The 27,592-nt window shown below is 37.9% G+C and overlaps 1 protein-coding gene across 6 annotated transcripts in view; it reads left to right on the top strand.

The window, feature by feature from the left end:
* GHR (growth hormone receptor) overlaps positions 1-26,709 on the top strand; it is a 283,086-nt gene extending 256,377 nt beyond the window's left edge. For all 6 annotated transcript variants that reach the window (XM_049708184.1, XM_049708182.1, XM_049708185.1 and 3 more), the window contains 5 exons: positions 2,913-3,091; positions 7,931-8,096; positions 10,077-10,167; positions 17,002-17,071; positions 23,669-26,709. In XM_049708184.1, coding sequence (XP_049564141.1) covers positions 2,913-3,091; positions 7,931-8,096; positions 10,077-10,167; positions 17,002-17,071; positions 23,669-24,646 — 1,484 coding nt within the window. In that variant the 3' untranslated portion in view covers positions 24,647-26,709. The remainder of the gene's footprint in view (positions 1-2,912; positions 3,092-7,930; positions 8,097-10,076; positions 10,168-17,001; positions 17,072-23,668) is intronic.
* Positions 26,710-27,592: the final 883 nt, after the last annotated feature.

Here is a 27,592-nt window from a genome sequence, read left to right as displayed (position 1 = left end):
GGCCAGAGAAATCATCAGTTGATCTTGTGTACCCCACAGAGGAACTTGGACTTTACCTTACTGCCCAGGGGTACATTTGAGGATGCTTAAGCAGGGAAATGACCTCAGGATATTTATTGCTAACCCTTACAAAGCATTTACCATAGATCAGGTATGATCACTGTGTGAGATAGGTTCTATTATAATCCCCATTTTACAGATGATGAAACTGATCCCCAAAGCAGGGGATCAGTGACTAGCTCAAGGTCAGACAGCTGGTAGGCAGAGCTGAGATTCAAACCTAAGCAGCATAGCTCCAGAGCCCATGCTCTTAACCTCAAAGCCATACAGCATGGTACTATTGTCTCAGGGGAATTCGTCTTGCTGCAGTGTAGAGGGTAGATTGGAATAGCACAGACTAGAGGTATGGGGATTAGAAGACTTTGCGATAATCAAGGCAAAAGATGATGACGGGCAGAGTTACCATGAAAGCAGGTAGGGAGGGAGCTGAGAGTGAGAGACAACAAAGAACCGAGGTGAACCTAGATCTGAAGATGACAGCCACAAGCCTCAGCTTCCTCATGTATTATGAATGTATTCTACTAGACCTCACAGGGCTCGTCTTTGGATTTAAAGTCATATTACTTAGGCATCTGTCATTCATTCAGTTTATTCAGCCAATCGTTGAGTCTCTTCCTTAGACCAGGCAGTGTTCTAGGTGCTGGGGACAGAAAACGTCTGCCCTAGTGGGACATTTTCCCAGTGAGGGTGGAAAGAGACCATGCTGGGAAGAGAGGTAACATCGGGAGGGAGAAAAGCATGCTGGAGAGGTTGCAGTGGTAGCGTTATCAGACACGGCTTCACCGAGACAGCGACACTTGAGTGAAGAAGGAAATGAGAGAACAGTCACGTGTCCACCTGAGGGAAGAGGGCACAGGAAGGGTAAAGATCCTGGAGCGGGAGCATGCCTTTGCTCTCTCAAGGAACAGCATGGGGTAGCGAGGGGATACACAGAGAGCGAGGAGGCGCGTGGTCATAGACCAGATCCCAGAGGTCAGAGGGTCAAGGCTAAGGTACCCTTTAAGCCATGTGTGACTTTGGCTTTCATCTGGAGTGAGATAGGAAGCCTTTGGAAGGCTTTAAATGATGAGTGATATGACCTAACTTAAGATGACCACCATGTCCACAGTATTGAGGGCTGTGTTGAGAATAGACTGAAGGGGGACAAGGACCACAGGAAGAGACTAGTTGGGAGGCTAATGCAGCAACAACAACAACAACAAAAAAAATGATAATGGCTAGGACCAGGTTAGAGCCATGCAGCTGATGAGAAGTGGGTGGATTTGGGGAGTATCTTGGAAGTACAGCTGACAGAATGTGGGATGGTGAAAAAAAAGATGAGTCCAGGGGCTTCCCTGGTGGCGCAGTGGTTGAGAGTCCGCCTGCCGATGCAGGGGACGTGGGTTCATGCCCCGGTCCGGGAAGATCCCACATGCCGCGGAGCGGCTGGGCCCGTGAGCCATGGCCGCTGAGCCTGCGCGTCCGGAGCCTGTGCTCTGCAATAGGAGAGGCCACAACAGTGAGAGGCCCGCGTACCGCAAAAAAAAAAAAAAAAAAAAAAAAAAAGATGAGTCCGGGAAGAGTTGAATTTTTATCCTGAGCAACTGGAGGAATGGAGTCGCCATTAACAGAACCAGGGAAGGTAGAAGAGGAGCAAGCTTCAGGCAGAAGACTTGCCTTTGCATGCATTCAGTTTCAGATGCTTTTTAAGTATCTCAGAGTGTTTCTCACACTGTAATGTGTCAACTAAGGCACCTAGAAATAAGCATAAAAGTAAGGAAGAGGTGATTATTATGCTCGTAACGGTGGTACTGAGCCTTCTCAAAAAGGACCCAGTTCTATATCCTCTATTTAAAGTAGGAAGATTTGTAAGATGCAAAATGAGTAATAGGTTGGAGACAACTTTGCATTAAAAACATTTTTATAGTTCAGTCATATAAAGGGTTAAGCTTTGGTTTTCAGAATTCATCAGTCCCCAACAAATCCAGAAAGATGAGGTATAACTATCATGTTGTGGGTAGCTTAGCTATTTTGCAAATCCCTTCAATTTAATTTCCAAAATGTGGTCATGATTAGTCAAATTGGGACTTTCTCATTTTTTATAAAGTAGTATCTACTCCACAGTGGTCAGTAGCATGCAGTTAAGTAAAACACAGAAAACACTGATTCATTACCATTTGAGAGAGCAGTGTAATGCCTTCATTTTATATCTGAAGAAATGATCACATGTGGCTAGGAAGACAAGCTAAGGAGTATTTACTGAGTGTTTGGAAGGATTGTGCTTCTGTAGCCATACAGAAGTGGCAAAGACAAGAAATGAGAAAGAAAATAAGAAAGATCTTGCCCCAGGTCACATACAGCTTGGAAGAAAAAAGATTTCTCCATCCCTCGTTCCAAAACAGCGACATGTTTAAATACCATAGATCTTTCTGACTCTCTCTTCCTTCAGTTCTGAGTTAAAGTGAATTCCTTTGCCAAAATCCCAAAGTATTAATCCTACCAGAGCCAAAAGAAGTGTAAAACATGGCAAATCTTTAAGAATAGCTATAGATCAGATTTTAAACTCAAAAAGAAGTTTTTTATAGGGGCTTTTTTTTTAAGTTAAAAACAGATCATCCTTAAGTTAAAAACAGATCATCCTTAAGTTAAAAAATGATTCACTTTGTTGTAAAGCAGAAACTAACACACCATCGTAAACCAATTATACTCCAATAAAGATGTTAAAAAAAATGATACTGTCCCATAAAGTGGGAATATTGGAAGAATTAAGAGTTTGAATAATAAAAATGTATAAAGTAACAGTCTCTTCGGAAGAAAGCATTCCACTAATATCGAGCTGTGTCTGTGTACTAATTCTCTGTTGAAATGCCCAGTGCAACCAGATCCACCCATTGGCCTCAACTGGACTTTACTGAACATCAGTTTAACAGGGATTCATGCAGATATCCAAGTGAGATGGGAACCACCACCAAATGCAGATGTTCAGAAGGGGTGGATAGTCCTGGAATATGAATTGCAATACAAAGAAGTAAATGAGACCCAGTGGAAAATGGTAAGCTATCATTACATCTCACATTTAAAAATCCTTTGACTTTTCTTCTTTTTAGTTTAACAACCCCCTCTCATTTATAGACTTCCTTTTGACTTAATACCACATGCCCATGCTATATGCTCTCTAATTTCTTATTTGAGAAAAATGGATATAATCAGTAAAATATCATCTTGGAATTCTTTAAGACAGCAAATGCTTACATGGAGTTTTATACAGAAACCTATGGAAGGAAAGGAAAACTATATTTCCCCAGTCATCATTGGTATCCAGTTGAACTTCAGAACAATATCGTGCACTCTAGCCACTTAGCTGCCTTTGAGGGTGTGGCTAAACATGGGAAGGGTTATGATCAAGGTCAACAGTGAGCCGGGGTTAAATATTCTCCCATGATTTTAGTTGCTACTCTTCACCAGACCCCCATTAAAATAAGTTCTTGAGTGACTCCAGGAGGGAAACAGAGGGGGAGGGAATCGATCCCCTAGAGGTTTCAGAAGGATGTTTTGTTACATACCTCAAGGGAGAATCAAGCTAAGAGGTTTTTATGTAAGCAAGTGGCATGGTACTGGTTGACCTCTGAACCCCACACTTCCTTGCCAAGTGTATGGGAACTGGGCACTTCGATAAAGTCCACATGGCGCACAACAAGAAGAAATCAGGATTATCATGCTGCTCCCAATGTAACCAATTCTAAATCAGTCTAGCCACAGCCACAGGCCTGGCCAAGCCAAGTGGTTTCTGGCTGGTCACCAGGTCGTGCCCAGCAGCCCGGCACAGCCTCACTCCTAGAATTTTGCGACACCGGGCCCTGTCCATTCAGTGAACTGCTGAGGAAGAAGCCAGTTTTGTCATTAGAGGAAAGTTAAGTTTAGAGCAGCTGTGCACAGTTAAGTATTGGGCTTCAAGGTTCTGTTTGCAGAATCATTTTAATTTAGATATCTGTTCCATAACTTGGTGCAGAAAAGCTTGGCTGGATGCTGAGTCAGACAAGGCTTTCTAAATTCAAGCTTCAGTCAAACATTTGTTCAGCAACCAGGTATTGAAATAACTACCGTGCAAGAGGCACGGTGCTAGGCAACCCAGGGCAGCAGTTCCCAAAGTGTAAACTTTGGACCCCTGAGGGTCCCTGGGACCCTTTCAGGGAGTCCACAAGCTCAAGACTATTTTCATAATAATACTAGAATGTTCTTTCCTTTTTTCACTGTGTCGAGATTTACACAGATGGTCCAAACGCAATGGTGGAAACACTGCTGCTGCCTTAGCACGAATCAAGGCAGTAATTCCAAATCGTACTGACAGTCACTGTATTCTTCACCACCATGCACTCACAGTTAAGAAGCGGTGAGCAGGGCTGCGGGGAGGTGGTTTCACATAAGAATGTCCTCGATGAAGCTGCATATATTATTAATTTTATTAAATCACGACTTCTGAGTATGTAGCTTTTTAATCTTCTGTGCAACACATGGGAAGTACACCTAAAGCACTGCAGCTACATACTGAGGTGTGGTTGGTTATCTTGAGAAAAGGCATTTAAACACCTGAGTTGCCTGCTAGAACTAGCTCCTTTTTGCTTGGAATACCATTTTTACTTTGAAAGAATAACTGATAAACAGCTGGATGGCTTTTCATATTTGAGTTGGCAAATACTTGGCAACATTTCTTGAAAAAGTGAACTTAACACTTAAGAAAAACAATTGACAGTATTTGTTGCCAAGGAGAAAATTTGAGCTTTCAAGGTTAAATTCGAATTTTGGAAAACTTGCCATCTGCAGCTGTGAGCTTGATAGCTTCCCCAACCTTTGAAGATCTCCTAATGAGATCAACGGTGATATAAGCAAAAGTGAGGTTTTTTTAAAATATTGTATAGTGAAATGTGTGAACATTTAGAAAATCTGCATAACTCAGTGAACAGTATTTTCCAAATGACCAGTACGTACTGTAACCAAAACCACACATGGGGAAATGATCCATTCAAAGTACTAGATGGAATGGTGGATTTTAATATAATGACGTATGAAAGATTCATTGATAGAGTTTCAGATTCCACATTGCAACTAACCTTTAAGAAAATACCACTTACTGAGTTTTTTTGTTGGTGTTAAAGAAGAATATATACAATCATCTGAAAAGAGTATTAAAATATCTCTTCCATTTTCTAACTATATATCTGTGAGACCAAGTTTTATTTATGCACCTCAACCAAAACAACACATCCTAGCAGTTTTAATTCAGAGACAGTTGTAAAAATACAGCCATTAAGCCAGATATTAAAGAGATTAGCAAAAATGTAAAACAATGTCATTTTTCTCACTATAATTTTATTCTTTCAGAAAGTACAATAATTTTTATAAAAACATTAACGTAAAATCTATTATTTTAATTTTGAAATTAGTATTTTTAAAATTCTCATTTTCAGTGTCTAGTATGGTAAATAGTGAAAGTTATAACCCAAAAAAACCAAAATCTTTAGGATTCTCAATCATTTTTAAGAGTGTGGAGGAGACCTGAAACAAAAAAAGTTTGACAACCTAGAAAAAGCAAAGATGTAAATCAGAACATTAGCACACAAACTGAGTGCTGATAGTTTGAACACAGAAAGTCCATGGCCTGTAGTTCTGTCCCAGGCGAGGCACTGATAGGAATCACACACTCTGAGCCAGATGCGTGGGAGCATGGGACTCCGTCGACCATTCAGGCCTGCATCCCAACTTGGCTTTGCGGCACTTTTCATTGCACCCCTGCTAAATCTCATCAGATAAGTCCAAAGGGGTCAATTAACTTTTACTTTACTTACCTTTTATAAATGAAGTTACAAATTCATGATATTTATAAGTTTGGTAATTTGCAAGGTATCTCAGAATTGTCATGAGTATCAAGGGCCCATCTATAGAATTGACCTCTCTTGAAGAACTTACATTCTACTTGGTTATGAGAACAAGAGGCATAAGCATAAAAAGAAGAGAGGGTTGTAAGTCAAGGGGGAAAAGGCTAATGTTTGTTGCTTGTATCAGGAATTCATGTTGCATTTGACAATATTGAATTTGGTATTGCTATGCCCATTTTTAATTTATTAAACACATTTTGAATATAAAAGTAATTCTAATGACCATGTAGTTGCTTACAACTATATACCCGCTAAACCAAGTTAAGAATTTGTTGGTTTTTATTTTTTTTTTTAAGACTTAATGGGTGGCGTAGAATTATCCACAATGTGTTGGCCATCTCTTGAGTACCCACTATATACCTGGTATTGTGCTGGGCTTTGGAAATGTAAAGAAAATGAAGGCATCATTTGCCCCCAGGGAATTTGCAGTATAATATAGAAATTAGAGCAATGAATTAAAAGAAGTAATATGTGTACTACCTGGCAGGATGGAGTAGGGATAATTGCCAGAAGAGGCTTCTTAGAATATCAGCAGTACTTGCACTGAGAATTAGCCAAGAATAGGCTTTCCCTCATAGGAAGGTGGCAGGGAGCAGGGCGGGTATTAGGAGACCTGTGAGCAAATTTGAGTTTGGTGTGGCTGGTGTGGAAGGGTGAGGGAAGATGGAGAGGGGGCTATGGGTCGAATGGCCGAGGGTCCCTTTTTGGTTTTGTTATTAATGAAATCTGTAAAGAAATAGTACTGGTGACGGTGACAGAGAAATGAGGGCTTCAAGAATGGAAACATAGGCTTTTTAAAATAGTTTAAGAAAAATAATAAATTGAATTTAATATTCAGAAGCATTTTAGCTATACAAATATTCCATATATTAAGCATCTATAAAAGATGCAAACTAACCATTCTGTGTACATAGGAGAAAAAAAGAGGTACTTTGTGAGTAGAAACTAACTGAGGTGAAGGGAAATTTGTTTTAGAAGCTGAAGGCCCAGGCTCTGACTTAATAAAATAAATTATGAGAATCTTATTTATGTGATAAAACCCATGCTGTTGAAGAAGAGGATGTTCCTAATTTTCTATAAACAGGAACAAGATGTTCTACCCAAAAACACAAGAAAACCACATATTGTGTACCTGCTTTGAATATGTGACTTGGAGGAAAACACCATCATTAGTTGTGTCTAACCTCTTTGATAGCAACATGTCTTAAAGGTCTAATAGCCTCACCTACCCTTCCCTGGGAAGGTAAAGGAACATCCTGGCCTTCAGGGTTGTGGAATCCTGTTGGTTGTTACCAAAGGCCTCCAGTGACTTTTCTTCACAAATTTTGAATAGCAAACTATTTTGAGGTGGCTTTAAGCCTTCTAGAGCAAGCTGATAGAATTGTTTGAAAGTTTAATTAAGACAACTATGATTTTTCTAGGACACTCTCCAATTCTGTGATCATATGAATGACTACCCAGGATTTCCAAAGAACAGATACAGATATAGGAAATATGTGTGTTTCTTTCTGTTCTGATGTCTTTATATAAGAATGCAATATCCCAAAGGGTAGGCAATGTATCTGTAATCTTTATAATTCTGCCATTCACTATAATTCTATTATGCTTTGATCTGAGTAGAATATCTGACAGCCTAATGCAAAGATATAGCTGCATTTCTTTAAACAAGTCTATCATATCTTTGTGTTTATACCAAAATAAATTTGAAGACTACTCCCCATTTAACAAAATTCTTTTTTTTACCATTTTTTAATTGAAGTATAGTTAATTTACAATGTTGTGTTACTAAGTTATTTGCCTTGATCTTTCTCTAAATAGCAAACTCCACCAGCGCATTTTAAAACATTGCCTACTTTACAGAAATTCATTTTGAATACGAATTTAGAAACACCTCATAAAGCTTATTGCATTGAGTTGTTGACTCTCTAACCAGTAAGTTTTATATTTTGTCTTGAAAGATGGACCCTGTATTGTCAACATCAGTTCCAGTGTACTCATTGAGACTGGATAAAGAGTATGAAGTGCGTGTGAGATCCAGACAACGAAACTCTGAAAAATATGGCGAGTTCAGTGAGGTGCTCTTTGTAACACTTCCTCAGATGAGACCGTTTGCATGTGAAGAAGGTAAACCTAAGAGATTAAGATGGAAGCCAACATGGTTTTTGTCAATATACAGGGATTGTTAGGGTGTTGTCCAGATCAAGATACATTAGCATCAATTGTCAGGATGAGGGACCTTGAGTTCACTGCCTGTAACAGGTACTCTCCGTTACAAAAGAGGAAGGAGGATTTCATTTTTGAATTATTCAGGAAAAGTCATGGGGTAGGTGCAAGTTAAAGAGCAGAAGATACACTAAGCTATTGATGGAGGGGGTGGGATATCTCTGGATAACAGAATTTCAGGTGATTCTTTTCTTCATTTCTTTATTTCCTTGTTTCTGTATTTCTAGTATTTTCTATGAGTTTGTTTTGCACTTATAATCAGAAAAAAATGTTTCTCATATACACACACAGTGAAGAAATTCTGAATCTGGATGGATGGCTATCTATGTGGCATCTTAGAGAATTCCTAATATTGAGTCAGCATAAGTAGTCAATGGCAGGTGTTTATTGGTTTTAGAAAGTTTGGGTGTGGCTTTTACCTGGAGGAAGGCTTAATAAATCGTGTGCTAGATACGCTCAAGAGTGACAAGGAATATTTGAAGATCCTGTATAAAAGAAATATAAACATATAGTTTAAAGAAATGAGACCTATGAATCCAGAATAAAAGAATTTAAATTTTTGGATACAGAAATAAAGAAGGCTGCTTAACAATGAATAGTAAGTGTATAAAGTATTATCACTCCCAAATGGGAATTGGCTATAACTCATCCCCATTAAAAACAGAAGGTTTACAGTGCCACATGAGGGTCTGAGGTTTGTTAACGAAACAGTCACAAGCTACAGAGAAATTAAATTTATATTTCTGCACTTACAGTACAGGTAGAATCTGTGATACTATATAACACAAATGAAAATGTCTATAGCACCATCTTTTCTACACTCTATTCAACAGACTTGTTGTTTCAAATGATACTTGATACAATGAAATTCAGGTTAAAAGCACATTTGCCACATGCCCTTTAACCTTATTGTGATGGCATTTAATTCCTTAACAAAAACATTTTTTAAACAAGCTTTTCTTCTCTGTTAAAAAAGAAAAAAATTAAACTCGCTTTATATTATGTTCCTGAGTATATCATTGATATAAAATTATAGGTACCACAACATACAAAAAAATGATATTCTTTCCCCCACTAATTCTTTATAATATGCCTAACGTCTCCCTTGGGGCTTTTAATAACTGAATAAGAAAATAAATAAAATATTACAGCATAAAAGCCTACTTTCATAAAGCAACGTTAAGGTAAATTCCACCTTAAAAGCAGTCAACCTCTGCCACTGCGGCACTTGTTCTTGAGAAATGAAATAGAAGTTTTACAGACGCCCACAAATTTGCTACAAATTATACTAAAATCTAAAGATGGGAGTCCTAGTACTGATCTTCTTCTGTCAAACAATATTTTTAAGCATATTTTTAAGCAACATTTAAGCAGAAAATGTATGCCCTGCATGTCTAAAAAGTTTCAGTAATGATTCAAAAGTAAAACTTTGATGGATCCCCAATCTGGAGGCTAAAAAATATCACCACACCTTTAAAAAAAAAAAAGAACCAAGTGGACATTACTTAGGAAAAGTAGTATATTAACAGGCATCAATTTTTCCTAGAGCTGAAGCATTTTAATGACAAAGCCTGAATACATAAGATGCTTAAAGCAGTTTGTTTGTATAAACATGGATTGTGCTTAAACTGTATGCTGTTTCTTTACTTTGATTTTCTTTTTTTGGTACATGAAAGGATCTGAGGAAGTGGATAGAGGTGTTCTTGGAACAGAAAATACTCCTGAGTCATTGCAGTCTATTTCAGTGGTTATCAAATGAAATCACTGACTCTACTAGATGAATACAAATTAGGAAGTTTTTTTATGTGGAACAGGAGAGTGAAATGTAAACTTCAACTATTCATAGTTCTGTGAGTGAGATGTTGTTCTTATGTTTTTCAGATTTCCGGTTTCCATGGTTCTTATTTATTATCTTTGGAACATTTGGACTAATGGTGACATTATTTTTATGCATATTTTCTAAACAACAAAGGTAAGTGTGATATAACATACTTTGATATGTTTTTGCCAGTTATTTAGCAAACATACATGTTTCCATTTATTGTTTGATGTTTTCTTTTGTGAATCATGAGTGAAATATTTCAACCCAGTGAAACGTTATGTCCAGTTATACATTTACCACTTTGTTGTGTTCATCATAGAGACATCACAGGTCTCAGTTCTATCTGGAAAGTTGCATAGGACATTAAGAGGCTGAGGCTAGTGACTATACACCTTGTGATATGTACCTCCTCAAAGTTCTGAAAAAATTGGCTCATTTATTCCAGGACCATAAGGCAGCAGTGAGGCTTTGGCTGAGTCTGACACAGTCCTAATGTAAGAGGAAATTTAAGTGGTAAACTAAAGCACCTAGATAATTCAATCTAATAAAACCTTTTTTGACTTCATATGATGATGATTTTAAGTAAATTTGGGTTTTATTGAAATTGCTTGGATAGTTATGATTTGGTATTTCATCTGCTTTTGTCAACACAGATAAAATTCTAAGCTTGAAGAGATTCCATTCTGCATTCTCTTGCAGTCAAAAGGCAGGTTCCAGTTATTATTCTGCCACTGCTGTTTAATCTCATTTGAGTCCCTTAATCTCTCTAGGCCTCCATGTTCTCATGGGTAATTTGAGGGTGTTGGATTATATGACCTTTAAATTTCCCTTAAGCTGTAAAGGCTAATTATTCTATTTTCATTCTTGAAAGAAACTCAGTACAGACTACAGGAACTTTTAATACAAAACATAGGAAAAGTTACTGGTACTGGTCGCCAGTTTTCTTACATTTAGAATATTTTTTTTTAAACGTCTTTATCAGAGTATAATTGCTTTACAACGGTGTGTTAGTTTCTGCTGTATAACAAAGTGAATCAGCTATATGCATATGTATATCCCCATATCTCCTCCCTCTTGCGTCTCCCTCCCTCCCACCCTCCCTATATCCCACCCCGCTAGGTCACAAAGCACCGAGCTGATCTCCCTGTGCTATGCGGCTGCTTCCCACTAGCTATCTATTTTACATTTGGTAGTGTATATAAGTCCATGCCACTCTCTCGCTTCGTCCCAGCTTACCCTTACCCCTCCCCGTGTCCTCAAGTCCATTCTCTATGTCTGCATCTTTATTCCTGTCCTGCCCCTAGGTTCTTCAGAACCTTTTTTTTTTTAGATTCCATATATGTGTGTTAGCATACGGTATTTGTTTTCCTCTTTCTGACTTACTTCACTCTGTAGGACAGACTCTAGGTCCATCCACCTCACTACAAATAACTCAGTTTCATGTCTTTTTATGGCTGAGTAGTATGCCATTGTATATATGTGCCACATCTTCTTTATCCATTCATCCGATGATGGACACTTAGGTTGTTTCCATCTCCTGGCTATTGTAAATAGAGCTGCAATGAACATTGTGGTACAGACTCTTTTTGAATTATGGTTTTCTCAGGGTATATGCCCAGTAGTGGGATTACTGGGTCATATGGTAGTTTAGAATATTCTTTAAGTCCCATGGGTTAATCTTGCCCCTTCTCCTAGAATTAGGGTAGCTAACACTCTGTTTGCCTGAGACTTCCCTGGTTTTAGCACTGAAAGTCCTGTGTCCAGGCAAACCAAGACAGTTGGTTACTCTAGCTAGGACTAAAGACAAGTCTCCAGGTGAAGCCAAGACGCATCTACAAATCAGAATAGGATCTATGTGAATATATTGTAAACGCTTTTTAATTTGTATTTTGAAGCTGTATAGTATTTGTAAACATCAAAATAGAGTTTCAGTAGAGAGAAGAATTCTCAGAATTCTAGAGTTCCAGAGTGTCAAGCATGCTAAAAGTCTCCAAGTGAATGTAGGAAGGGTTAATCTCCAATTTTATAATTAAGCTCAGGAGAAAACAAAATTCCCTCTGTAGAATTTTATTTTCTATCTAACTTTCTAGCAACATTACTATCTTAGAAACACAAGTATTATAAAGCAGGATAACACACTTTTCAGTTGTGGGGGGGGGGAGTTAGCAAATAAGTAAATAATTATTTAGGATTTTAAGTAATTTATATATTTAAGCAATGCCAACAGCAAAGGAGTCAAATTATTCTGTTGATTAATTTGAATTCACTGATCTGTACAGTTAGGCGATGGGCTAATTTATGTGTACCTGCAGTAGATAAACCCACTATGTACATAACGGAATTTACTTTTAACATTAGTTGTCAATTTCGAGTCATCATGAAGACCAAGCAAATTTGTTATGTTGCTTAAAATTACATTAGTTAACAATATTTGAAAGAAAAAATAATCCTCCAAATAGAATTTCAAAGGAAATATATTAACCTTTGTCTAAAAGAGTGTTTTCTATGAATAATGAAGTTCTTAACTATGACGCTTGGTCAAAATCACCAAATTGGGAAAAATTTTGGAAATCTATTTGTACTGCCAAATTTCCTGTTCTAAATTAAGTTTTCCGTGGAAAACAATTAACCTTTCTTTTTTCATGTACCCATAAAAACCCTTATCATTGTCTAAATTTCCATGTTCTAATGAAAGTAGGAAATGGTAGAAAATAGCTGACAGCAAGTGTGGAAAGAACAATTAAAATGAAACTCAAAGAATGAGGGGCTATGCCAGTTTACCCCAGAACTTCAGGACTGTAAAGGACTTCAGGTGCTCTTTGCTTGAGGTTTTGTTAGTTCACAAACCAAGCCACTGCTCCCTTTCTTAGTCCAGATCATTGAGTCAACTCTAGCAAAATTTATAGTGTAATTTGGATTTGAATAAAATGATAGAAAAATCAGAAACGTAGTTTCATGCCAGTTTATCGTTATTCTACACTCTGTGGCTCCCACCATATGACCTACTCCAGCCTTCAAGCTATGACTAATCCAGGAAGAAATAACTGAATCAACATAAAACAGAAGTGACAAACTGGCAACCAGAAAGCCAAATTCAGCCCACAGATCCATGTTTTGTTGTTTTATGTTCTTTTGATTTTGGAGTAAAGGTTTTCCTGCAAAGTGTTTATAAAACAGGGAATTTTCACACAAAAATCCAGATTACCAGATTACCTTTAAAAACAGATCTAGTGAAACTGGGCTGATATTTCTGCATGGCAACATGTGCAACAACCATCCCATTTGCAAAGGGCATATGTTCTCTGTCACCATTCCCATCCCTCCCTATGACTTTGTACCAGGCCCGCTATATTCAATTGCATGACTGGCTTGGGTCCTCCAAGCTGCAGGGTCTGCCCCCCTGGCCTAAAGTCAACCACAACTCCTAGAAAGCTATCAACAAGTACCTAAATGCATCATCCTCTTCAAAAAAAAAAGAGGCACCCATACAAAGTAAAGCGTTAGACATTTAGGAAACTTTGCCTCCTGTAACGGGTTTTGTTGCATTTTTCTATGTGTTTGAACCTGTGAACTATTCATTTAGAGATGCAGAACCAAGTTTAACCCATCAGCGCGACAGGGCCCAGGTTTTGGAGTCAGCTGCTTTGGATTTGAGCGCCAGCTGAGCCAAGTATTAGTGTGTGATTTGAACATGTTCCTTAAATATCTAAATCTTTCCACAGATAATGTCTTCTGCCTCCCTGGTAGTGGTAAGGATTAAATGAAATGTTTAGTGCAAGGGTTGACAAAGTTGTTTTAAAAATGACCAAACAGTAAATTTTTAGGCTTTCTAGGCTATGCAATCTCTGTCACCACTACTCAGCTCTGCCACTGTGGCATGAAAGCAGCCATAGATGATATGCAAACTATTTTACATAGATAATATGTAAAATGACCATGACCATGTTCCAATAAAACTTTATTTACAAAAACAGAGGGCAGACCACATTTGGCCCATAGACCGTAATTTGCCGGCCCAGAGTCTAGTGCAAGATACATCTCGTAGTGGTTTATCAGAAGCATTCAAAAATGGTAGCAGTTATTAATAACATGAATTTTTTCTATAACTTCTGTTCATCAGTAACAATTTAACACCATCCCACAGAGTAAACCTAGTGGAGTCTACTCAAACACAACTTACGGAATTTGGCTTATTCCTTGGATTATATAAAAAGGTGGTAGAAACATGCAAAAAACGTTCATTCACACTAAGTAGACTATCAGCTGATACCCAAAACTCAGATTGGAATGGATAATCTCTGAGCTTTATTCCAGAGCCACAATGTTAATTTTTTTCTTTTAATTGAAGTATAATTGCCTTACAATGTTGTTAGTTTCTCGTGTACAGTGAACTGAATCAGCTATATGTATATCTATATATCCCCTCCCTCTTGGACCTCCCTCCCCCCCATCCCACCCATCTAGGTTATCACAGAGCACCGAGCTGAGCTCCCTGTGCTATACAGCAGGTTCCCACTAGCTATCTATTTTACACATGGTAGTGTATTGATGTCAAACCTAATCTCCCAATTCATCCCACCCTCCCCTTCCCCACTGTGTCCACACGTCCATTCTCCACGTCTGCCTTTCTATTCCTGCCCTTCAGATAGGTTCATCTGTACCATTTTTCTAGATTCCACATATATGCATTAATATACAATATTTGTTTTTCTCTTTCTGACTTACTTCACTCTGTATGGCAGACTCTAGGTCCATCCACATCTCTACAAATGACCCAATTTTGTTCACTTTTATGGCTGAGTAATATTGTATATATGTACCACATCTTCTTTATCCATTTGTCTTTCATTGGACATTTAGGTTGTTTCTATGTCCTGGCTATTGTAAATAGTGCTGCAATGAACATTGTGGTACATGAATCTTTTTGAATTATGGTTTCTCAGGGTATATGCCCAGTAGTGGGATTGCTGGGGCATACGGTTGTTCTATTTTTAGTTTTTTAAGGAACCTCCATGCTGTTCTCCATAGTGGCTGTACCAATTTACATTCCCACCAACAGTGCAAGAGGGTTCCCTTTTCTCCACACCCTCTCCAGCATTTATTGTTTGTAGATATGTGATGATGGCCATTCTGACTGGTGTGAGGTGATACCTCATTGTAGTTTTGATTTGCATTTCTCTAATAATTAGTGATGCTGAGCAGCTTATGATGTGCCTCTTGGCCATCTGTATGTCTTCTTTGCTGAAATGTCTGTTCAGGTCTTCTGCCCATTTTTTGATTGGGTTGTCTTTTTGATATTGAGCTGCATGAGCTGTTTGTATATTTTGGAGATTAATCCTTTGTCCATTGCTTCATTTGCAAATATTTTCTCCCATTCTGTGTGTTGTCTTTTTGTCTTATGGTTTCCTTTGCTGTGCAAAAGCTTTTAAGTTTCATTAGGTCCCATTTGTTTGTTTTTATTTTCATTACTCTAGAAGGTGGGTCATAAAAGATCCTGCTGTGATTTATGTCAAAGAGTGTTCTGCCTGTGTTTTCCTCTAAGGGTTTTATAGTGTCAGGTCTTACATTTAGTCTTTAATCCACTTTGAGTTTATTTTTGTGTATGGTGTTAGGGAGTGTTCTTATTTCACGTTTTCTTTTACATGTAGCTGTCCAGTTTTCCCAGCACCATTTATTGAAGAGGCTGTCTTGTGTCCATTGTATATACTTGCCTCCTTTGTCATAGATTAGGTGACCATAGGTGCATGCGTTTATCTCTGGGCTTTCTATCCTGTACCATTGATCTGTATTTCTGTTTTTGTGCCAGTACCATACTGTCTTGATTACTGTAGCTTTGTAGTATAGTCTGAAGTCGGGGAGCCTGATTCCTCCAGCTCTGTTTCTCATTCTCCATATTGCTTTGGCCAGTTGGGGTCTTTTGTGCTTCCACACACATTGCATAATTTTTTGTTCTAAATCTGTGAAAAATGCCATTGATAATTTGACAGAGATTGCACTGAGCCTATAGATTGCTTTGGGTAGCATAGTCATTTTCATAGTATTGATTCTTCCAATCCAGGAGCATGGTATATCTCTCCATCTGTTTGTGTCATCTTTGATTTCTTTCATCAGTGGTTTATAGTAGTATCTGAGCTTTATTCCACAGCCACAATGTTGACTTTAAAACAAAAACTCTAGTTACACTATTAATGAAATAAATAAATGACTTACTCAAACTTATTCAAGAAATGGTTTATTGAGCACCTTCTCTGTGCCAGGAATTGTTCTAAGTGCCGGGGATACAATCAGGCACAAGACAAGCAGGATAGATATTGAAATGAATTATGGTCAATAAGTAACTTAAATATTTGGAACAGAAATTTTAAGTGCATCATAGACTTGTGTACACAAATCCATACTGATTAGAGATAGTTCAAATTTAGTCTGTCCTAACTGAAATGAACTGTGCAATAACACCCTGGTTAATGAGATTGCCTTGGATAATCTTATAATTCATGTAGATTTGTGGTATGAACTTATACCAACCCACTCTTTTTTAAGGGTACAGATAATGTTGGCTCCACATAAATTGGCTCTTTCTCCTCCCCTTCCCTTCCTCTACAAATTACAGATGAGATGTATATTAAAATTACCTCCCTTATAACTGACATGGAAATTGGCTTCAGATGGAATTAAATTTCTAACTTCCAATACTAAGACTGTCTTATCAATAAAAGACATTATAAAAGAAAAGTTATAAGAAAACTGCATTTTACTTAAATTGGTTTCAGATGAGGGTTTTTTGTTGGTTTTTTTTTTATTCTTTTTTTCTTCTATAGTTTTGCCTTGTTATTTACTGCTTAATGCTTTCCTCTTTCTCAGATTATACTTATTCCAAATTTTCTGTTACTTTAATAATACTGTCAACAATACTGTCAACATTTTATTTCTATCTTTTGAAATGAGAACGTATAACTGACATCAAAACAAAATTTTGTTTTCAAGGATTAAGATGTTGATTCTACCCCCAGTTCCAGTTCCAAAGATTAAAGGAATTGATCCAGATCTCCTCAAGGTAATTAATAAATTATCTTAAGTTATACATAACACTAATTAAATGATACCTGAACAATAATGTCTTATGTTGAGACCTTTTGCAAGCTATATGTATTACATTTTATTTTTTGTATTCCTTCTGGAAAAAAAGTTTTTAAATAATACATCTCAAAATTATGAAAATGTCTTACGTATTTAAAAGTTCTTGACTACTGGATCAAGATGGCAGAGTAGTAGAATGTGAAGCTCACTGCCTCACACAAATACATCAAAAACACATCTTCATGTGGAACACATCTTCACGGAATATCTACTGAACGCTGGCAGAAGATGTCAGACCTCTAAAAGGGCAAGAAAATTTCTGTGTAACCAGGTAGGACAAAAGAAAAGAAAGGAATTGGGAAGGGACCTGCACCCCACCCCTTGGGAGAGAGCTGTGAAAGAGGAAAGGTGCCTGCACCCTGGGAAGTCCCCTCACCATCATGGAGATCAGCCAGGACAGAGTGGGAGTTTTAGAGCCTTGGAGGAGAATGCAGGAACTGGTTTTGCAGCAGCTAGAATGGAGAGAGACTGGCAGACAGTCAGTGCCACCGCTCAGCACTCCCCGGCCGGAGACACACATCCATCAGTGTCGGCAGGGACCGGGTGCTGAAGCTCAGGCTTCAGAGATTAGATCCAGGGAGAGGACTCAGGTGGTGGGCTGTGCAGAAAGAGCCTGAAGGGGCTGGAGTTTGGTGCAACTGCACCAGAGGATGTACGCAGAGGAAGCCTGGGCTACCTTAGAGGCCAGGTACCATTGTTTGGGTGGTGTGCGAGAGGAGAGGCAAGACCTGCCATTGCAGCCTTTCTCCCTGCATGTGCTCTCAGGTTGCAGGACACTGCCTACACAAGCTACAGGAGCGATCACAAGCCACCACCACCCCCAACCCCCATGCTTTAAGAGCTGTCATGAGCTACCACCACCACCCTCGCAGATTCCAGGAGTAGTTGTGAGCCACCTCCCATTGTGTGCTCCAGGGCTGCGCATGAGCTGCTACCACCACAGAGAATGCCAGGACCAGGCACCAGCCACCGCATCTGCACACGCCCTATCAAGAGAATAATGGCCAGCACATGCTGAGGAAAGAGGTGACAGGCATCAATACTAAAAACAGCCCTTGCACCAAAATATTAAATCCACACAAACTACACCGGGACACTCCCACATATAAATAGCCCTCCAAGACCACAGTAGATTATTGTTTCTCCTAAACTCACAGAATAAGAGAAATATAAGGTAAAATGAAGAAGCAGAGGAACCACTCCCAGTTAAAAGACCAAGAGAATTCCCCTGAAAGAACAATGAAACAGACCTCTTCAGTCTAATAGACAGACACCGAATTCAAAAAGGAGATAATGAAAATACTGAAGGAATTAAGAAATGCTATTGACAGAAATGCAGAGTACTATAAAAAGGAACTAGAAACTATAAAAAGGAACCAAAAAATTTTAAAACTCATTTGCCAAGATGAAAACTGAACTAAAGGCAATGAATAGCAGAATGAATAATACATAAAACTGAGTAAATGACCTGGAAGACAGAATAATGGAAATCACCCAATCAAGACAGCAGACAGAAAGCCAAATGAAAAAAAAATGAAAGCAATATAAGAGACCTATGGGATAATATAAAGCATGCCAATCTATGCATAATAGAGACCCCAGAATGGGAAGAAAGAGAAAAGGGTATTGAAAATGTATTTGGGAAGCTGAAAACTTCCCAAACGTAAAGAAAGAAACATATCCAGGTACAGGAAGCAGAGGGTCCCAAACAAGGTAAAACCAAACAGACCTACACCAAAATTATAATTAAAATGGCAAAAGTTAAAGAGAGGATTCTAAAGGCAGCAAGAGAAAAGTTAATTACAAGGGAACCCCCATAAGGCTATCAGCTGATTTCTGTACAGAAACTTTGCAGGCCAGAAGGAAGTGGCAAGATACATTCAAAGTCCTGAAGGGGAAAAAACTGCAACCTAGGATACTCTACCCAGCAAGATTATTATTTACAATAGAAGGAGCGAGAAAGAATTTCTTAGACAAGCAAAAACAAAAAGAATACAGCAATACTAAACCTATCCTAAAGGAAATATTGAAAGGTCTTCTGTAAATAGAAAAGAAGAATATATAGGAAAGAGAAAATCACAATTGGAAAGAAAATCACCTAAATAAGCCAGTACACGGATTTTAAAAAAATCAAAATAAATTTCTGTGAAATTTATGATAACCACAGTGAACAGCAAAAGGATGAACATGAAGATGTAAAAGAGGACATCAAAATCATATAATGTGGGGGAGAAGAGTAAGAAAGTGTAAATTTTTTTTTATCATTTTCTAGAATGTGTTTGAGCCTATATGATTACCAGTCTAAGGCAAGTATCAATAGCTATAGGATGGGGTTTACATACTTGAGAAACAAGGTAACCACAAATCAAAAACATACAATAGACTCACAAAAACCAAAAAGAAGTACAATACAAAAGAAAATCATCAAACCACAAAAGGGAAAAACAAAAAGAAAAAAGGGACAAAGAAGAAATAAAAAATCAACAGGAAAGCAAGGCTTAAAATGGCAATAAATACATATCTATCAATAATTACCTTAATGTCAATGGACTAAATGCTCCAATCAAAAGACACAGAGAGGAAGATTGGACAAAAAAAACAAGAGCCTACAATATGCTGCCTACAAGAGACCCACTTTAGAGCAAAGGACACAGATTGAAAGTGAGGAGATGGAAAAAGATATTTCATGCAAATGGAAATGACAAGGTGGGGATCACAATACACGTATCAGACAGAATAGACTTTAAAACAAAGGCCATAAAGAAAAATAAAGAAGGACACTTTTACACTCATCAACATATATGCACCTAATATAGGAGCACCCAAATACATAAAACAAATACTAACAGACATAAAGGGAGAAATTGACAGGAATACAATAATAGTAGGAGACTTTAACACCCCACTCACATCAGTGCACAGATCTTCTAGAAAGAAAATAAGGCAACAGAGATCCTAAATGATACAATAGAACAGATAGACCTAATTGATATTTTTAGGACATTACATCCAAAAAAACAGAATATACATTCTTTTCGAGTGCACATGGAACATTCTCTAGGATTGACCACATACTAGGGTACAAAACAGACCTCAACAAACTTGAGTATAGAAATTATCTCAAGCATCTTTTCTGACCACAGCAGCATGAAACTAGGAATCAACCACAGAAAAAATGATGACTAAACAATATGCTACTAAAAAAACGATTACCAAACAATATGCTACTAAAAAACCAATCAGTCAACAATGAAATCAAAGAGTAAATTTAAAAATACCTTGAGAAAAATTACCATGAAAATCTATGGGATGCAGCAAAAGCAATTCCTAGAGGGAAGTTCATAGTGATACAGGCCTTCCTCAAAAAAACAAGAAAAGTCTCAGATAAACAACCTAATCTACCACTTAAAAGAAGTAGAAAAAGAACAAACAGAACCTAAAATCAGCAGAAGGATGGAAATAATCAAGATCAGAGAGGAAATAAATAAAAGTGATTAAAAAATAGAAAAAAATCAATAAAACCCAGAGCTTGTTCTTTGAAAGGGTAAACAAGACTGACAAACCCCTGGCCAGGCTCACCAAGAAGAAAAGAGAGAGAACCCAAATAAACAAAATAAGAAATGAAAAAGGAGACATAACAACTGATACCACAGTAATACAGAAACCATAAGGGAATGCTATGACCAATTATATCTCAACAAATTCAACAACCTAGAAGAAAAGGACAAGTTTCTAGAAACATACAGCCCACCAAAATTGAATCAACAATAAGTAGATAATTTGAACAGACTGATCATTAGAGGTGAAATAATAGAATATGTAATTAACTCCCTACAAACAAAAATCCAGGACCAGATGGCTTCAAAGGCAAATTCTACCAAACATACAAAGAAGAACTCACACCAGTCCTTCTCAAACTCTTCCAAAGAATTGAAGAGGAGGGAACACTCCCAAAGACATTCTATGAAGCCACCATCACCCTGATACCCAAACCAGACAAAGACACCACCAAAAAAGAAAATTACAGGCCAATATCTTTGATGAATATAGACGCAAAAATTCTCAACAAAATCCAACAACACATAAAAAAAGATCATACACCATGACCAAGAGTCATCCCAAGTTCACAAGCATGGTTCAGCATACACAAATCAATGTGATACATCACGTAAACAAAGGAAAAGACAAAAACCACATGATCATCTCAAAAGATGCAGAAAGAACATTTGACAAAATTCCACATCCATTCATGATAAAAACTCTTACCAAAGTGGGTACACAGGGAACATATCTCAACATAGTAAAAGCTATGACAAACCCACAGCCAATATAATACTCAATGGTGAAAAGCTGAAAGACTTCCCACTAAAATCTGGAACAAGGCAAGGATGCCCACTCTTACCTCTTCTATTTAACATAGTATTGGAAGTCCTAGCCATAGCAATCAGACAAGAAAAAGAAATAAAAAGTATCCAAATTGGAAGGGAAGAGGCAAAATTGTCGTTTTATGCAGATGACATACTATATAGAAAACCCTAAAGAATCCACAAAAAAACTACTAGAAATAATAAGCAAATTCAGCAAAGTAGCAGGATACAAGATTAACATATAGAAACCGGTTGCATTTCTTTACACTAACAACAGAATATCAGAAAGGGAATGTAAACAAACAATATTATTTAAAATCTCACCCAAAAATATAAAATATGCTTGAGAATAAACCTGACTGTGGAGGTAAAAGACTTATATGCTGAGAACTATAAAACATTAATAAAGGAAACTGAAGGTGAGTCAAAGAAATGGAAGGATATCCCATGCTCATGGATTGGAAGAATTAACATTGTTAAAATGGTCATACAGCCCAAAGCAAACTACAGATTTAATGCAGTCCCTATCAAATTACCCATGACATTTTTCACAGAACTAGAATAATCCTAAAATTTATATGGAACTATTAAAGACCCAGAATTGCTAAAGCAATCCTGAAGAAAAAGAACAAAGCAGGAGGCATAACCCTCCCAGACTTCAGACAATACTACAAAGCTACAGGGGCATTGGCACAAAAAACAGACATATAGGTCAATGAAACAGAATAGAGAGCCCAGAAATAAACCCACACACCTATAGTCAATCTTCAACAAAGGAGGAAAGAATATACAATAGGAAAAAGACAGTCTCTCCAACAAGTGGTGCTGGGAAACTTGGACAGCCATATGGAAATCAATGAAGTTAGAACATACCCTCTCACCATACATAAAAATAAACTCACAGTGGCTTAAAGACTTAAGACATGACACCACAAAACTCCTAGGACAGATCATAGGCAAAACATTCTCTGACATAAATCATACCAATGTTTTCTTAAGTCAGTCTCCCAAAGCAATAGAAATAAAAACAAAAAGAAACAAATGGGACCTAATCAAACTTACCAGCTTTTGCACAGCAAAAGAAACCATAAACAAAGAGACAACCTACAGAATGGGAGAAAGTATTTTCAAACAATGAGACCAATAAGGGCTTTATTTCCAAAATATACAAATAAACAACCCAATTGAAAAATGGGCAGAAGACCTAAATAGGCATTTCTCCAAAGAAGAAATACAAATGTCCAATAGGCACATGAAAAGATGCTCAACATTGCTAATTACTAGAGAAATGCAAATCAAAACTACAATGAGGTACCACGTCACACCAGTCAGAATGGCCATCATTAAAAACTCTACAAATAACAGATGATGGAGAGGGTGTGGAGAAAAGGGAACACTCCTACACTGTTGGAATGTAAGTTGGTACAGCCTCTATGGAAAACAATATAGAGGTTCCTCAGAAAACTAAAAATAGAATTACCATATGATCCAGCAATCCCACTCCTAGGCATATATCCAGACAAAACTCTAATCCAAAAAGATACATGCACCCCTATGTTCACAGCAGCACTATTCACAATAGCCAAGACATAGAAACAACCTAAATGCCCATCGAAAGATGAATGGATAAAGAAGATGTGGTACATATATACAATGGAATACTACTCAGCCATAAAAAAGAATGAAATAATGCCACTTGCAGCAACATGGATGCAACTAGAGATTGTCATACTAAGTGAAGTAAGTCAAAGAGAAAGACAAATACCATACGATATCACTTATATGTGGAATCTAAAATATGACACAAATGAACCTATCTACATATGAAACAAAAACAGACTCACAGGCATAGAGAACAGACTTGTAGTTGCCGAGGGGGAGGGGGTTGGGGGAGGGATGGAATGGGAGGTTGAGGTTAGCAGATACAAGCTATTATATATGGAATGGATAAACAACATCCTGCTGTATAGCATGGAGAACTATGTTTGGTATTCTGTGATGAACCATAATAGAAAAGAATTTTTAAAAAGAAAGAAAGAAAAGTTCTTCACTAATGTGGTTTTGTTACTAATTAGTCTCTGAATGTTATTTATTATATCACTTAATTGTTGTGAGTTTTTCATAGATCTTCATTTTCTATTTCCTAGGAAGGAAAATTAGAAGAGGTGAACACAATCTTAGCCATTCATGACAACTATAAACACGAATTCTACAATGATGACTCTTGGGTTGAATTTATTGAGCTAGATATTGATGACCCCGATGAAAAGACTGAAGGATCAGACACAGACAGACTTCTAAGCAATGACCATGAAAAATCACTTAATATCCTTGGGGCAAAGGATGACGACTCTGGACGTACCAGCTGTTATGAACCTGACATTCTGGAGACTGATTTCAATGCCAATGACATGTGTGATGGTACCTCAGAGGTTGCTCAGCCACAAAGGTTGAAAGGGGAAGCAGATCGCTTGTGCCTTGACCAGAAGAATCTAAATAACTCACCTTCGAATGATGCTACCCCTGCTAGCCAGCAGCCCAGTGTTATCCTAGGAGAGGAAAACAAACCAAGATCACTTCTTATTGGCAAAACTGAGTCAACTCATCAAGCTGGCCATACACAGCAACAGCTCAGCAATCCAAGTTCATTGGCAAACATCGACTTTTATGCCCAGGTAAGTGACATTACACCAGCAGGGAGTGTGGTCCTTTCCCCGGGCCAAAAGAATAAGGCTGGGATCTCCCAGTGTGACATGCATCCAGAAGTCGTCTCACCCTGCCAAGCAAACTTCATCATGGACAACGCCTACTTCTGTGAGGCAGATGCTAAAAAGTGCATCGCCCTGGCCCCTCATGTCGAGGTTGAATCACATGTAGAGCCAAGCTTTAACCAGGAAGACATTTACATCACCACGGAAAGCCTTACCACTACTGCTGGGAGGTCTGGGACAGCAGAACGTGTTCCAAGTTCTGAGTTGCCTGTCCCAGACTATACCTCCATTCATATAGTACAATCTCCACAGGGCCTCGTACTCAATGCAACTGCCCTGCCCTTGCCTGACAAAGAGTTTCTCTCATCATGTGGCTACGTGAGCACAGACCAACTGAACAAAATCATGCCATAGCTTTTCTTCGATTTCCCATGAGCTACATATTTAATGAGTTACCTATTTACTCTAGCAAAGAGTTGGCTAGGGCATGAATGCTTAAACCAAAACAATGTTTAAACATTTTTTGGAGGGGGGTGGGAGTTGAGGGTGGGGGATACGGATTCTAAATGGCTTTTCCTGAAGTGTTGAAACATGATATTAAAGAAAAAGAAGAAGAACCCTTCATCAGATAGATATTCTTGTTGTGAATTGTAAATATTTTAAAGAATTGTCTCAAAGACTGTTTAGTGGCAGTGATTGTCTTGTTATTGTGGGTGTTAATTTTGTGCTACTAAGCATTGAATGGCTATGTTTTTTAATCTATAGTTAATCATGCTTTTTGAAAAAGCGAAAAATCAGGTGGCTTTTGCAGTTCAGGACGATTGAATGCAAATCATAGCACAGGCTAATTTTTTTTTAATAATTGGGAACTAAAATTTTAGGTAAGAAGACAAGAAATAGTTTGGATATGTAAAACATTTATTTTGACATAAAATGGATAAAGGTATTTTTAATAATTTACACTTTAAGCATGGCTATTTTCTATTACACTATACACGGTGTACTGTAGCTCATGCCGACCCATCTAAAGAATGTAGTGACTGCAGTCTAAAGCTGGTTTAATGCTTTGGTCAACGCACCTGAAGAAAAACTAGTTTTTTACAAGGCCCTTTTTATACCTCCTAAAACTCTTTAAATGATTCTAAAATGATTGTAGTTAGCTGCATTATTGGAATGTGTTCATCTTATCTGAATTTGTAAACAGATATTTGTTAATTTAGAAAACTTTAAAATGTTTGCACAGATCAACTTATCATGAACCAAAAAAACCCAAAAAAACAAAAAAAAACCCACAACACAAATGAACAAAAAGGCTTTTCTTACCCAAGTTTTGGTTCATGTCAGAGCACTGCATACTAAGAGAATAGAAATCATAGCTGGTTCCTATTGACCCAGAATGCTTAATCACTGCAGTGCACGGGGAAGGAGTTTCTTAGTGCGCTCAGATCATGAGAGTCAAGCCTTAGAACCTCGGCCACAGTGTCTCTTAGTTCATATTTACCTAAGGAAGGAATAGGTACAAGAAGCATTTTGTAAGTTGAAACTGGTCGAAGTGAAGTTAACCAGATCATGGAATAAAAGTTCAAGAAAAAGCTTTTTCTTTCACAGCCTATAGCCAGACACATACTCATTATTCATGGTAGCAAAAAAAGAGAAAAAACAAGATTTTAAATCCCCAAGATAACTAAAAAATTTATTTAAACCCATAGCAGAAACTTTCTTCCTTACCAAATCTTTTATAGGATTTACTTAAATAAAAGAAGTTTCATCATTTTTTACTTCCCCTCTGAGTGGATTGGCCTTAAAGCGGGTAGTCAGAAGAAAAAGAAGCAGCCTGAGTAAATTATAAGTTATTGTTCAATATCTTAATAACCTAAACATCATTCATAGGAGCACTGGGATTGCTCCTCAAAAGGTTTGTCAAAAAGAGAAGACTCATCTCACTCAAGAATGCTTCTCACTTAAGTATTTTTTAAAGGTTAATAAAACTTTAAAGTTAGCTTTAACTTAAATAGTATTTGCCATACCTTTTTAGGAAACAAGCTTAATAGTTGGCAATTTTAAATTCCCTCTTTCTTGCAGGAAGGACAGTGAAAAGCTAGAATTGGGTGTTTAAAGTTCAACATGTTACTTTGTAATAGATGTTTAATAGATTTTCTGCTACCTTGCTGCTACGGTTTTCTCTAAGAGCTACATAATTTAGTTTCATAGACAGTTTCATCAATGTAGAACCTAATTCAACTAAAAACTGTGTGTTTGGGAAAACTATCTTACTATTTTACAATACGCTGACAACATTTCTATAGCCAAAAATAGCTAAATACCTCAATCGGTCTCCGAATGTCATTTTGGTACTTTGCTGGCCACACAAGCCATTATTCACTAGTATGACTAGTTGTGTCCTGCAGTTTATATTTAACTTTCTTTATGTCTGTGGATTTTTTTCCTTCAAAGTTTAATAAATTTATTTTCTTGGATTTGTGATGGTATGCTTCTATTGTCAAACACCCACAGGAAAAGCACCCTAAATCAGACTGCATACTCAGTTCTTCTCCTTGTAAGGGGAGCATAGCACAGTTCGTTTAAACACAGTAGCAATGTGTGTGAAGATTTTTTTCTGTGCTGAAATATAGAGCAGAGAAGACAGCTCCGACCCTTTTTTTATTCTGAATAAACACAAGCCCAGCTCAAAAATATCCTGCTGGCTTGCCTGGACTCTTAGAGCCATATTTTGGATGCATCAAAGCATGCATGATGTACATGGGGGTGTTTGTGACATGGGGAGAGCTTGAGCATGTTGCCTAGAAAGAGGGGAGGGGTAAACAGTTCTCCCTCTACCATTCACACATTAGAACAAGTCAGTTTGTCAGACTAGCTCCTTGTCATAATGGGAAGCCAATAAGAAGTCAAGTCTGGGAGGGAAGCTGTTTAGGTAGGTTGTGTAGGAGCCTAAGAGCAGTAAAGCCACAAAGCAGAGATTCCCCCATTGGAGGCTCCAGCTCCAAGAAGGGTGCAATCACAATAAAGTCAAATCCCATACCCACCAGGTGGGCAATTCACAAACTGGAAAATAATTGTATCACAAAGGTTCTCCCACAGGAGTGAAAGTTGTGAGTCTCACATCAGGCTACCCAGGCTGGGGGTCTGGCATTGAGAAAAGGAGCCCCAAGAGCACCTGGCTTTGAAGGCCAGCAGGGTTTGACTGCAAGACTTCCACAGAACTGGGGGAGGCAGAAATTCCACTCTTGGAGGGCACACACAAGGTCTCATGAGCACCAGGACACAGGGTAAAAAGGGTGACCTCATAAGACCCTAGGCCAGACCTACCTGCTGGTATTGGAGGGTCTCCTGTGGAGGGTG

This window comes from Orcinus orca, chromosome 3 (assembly GCF_937001465.1).
Source record: "Orcinus orca chromosome 3, mOrcOrc1.1, whole genome shotgun sequence".
Taxonomy (NCBI): Eukaryota; Metazoa; Chordata; class Mammalia; order Artiodactyla; family Delphinidae; genus Orcinus; species Orcinus orca.
This window is presented reverse-complemented; position numbering and strand designations above follow the sequence as displayed.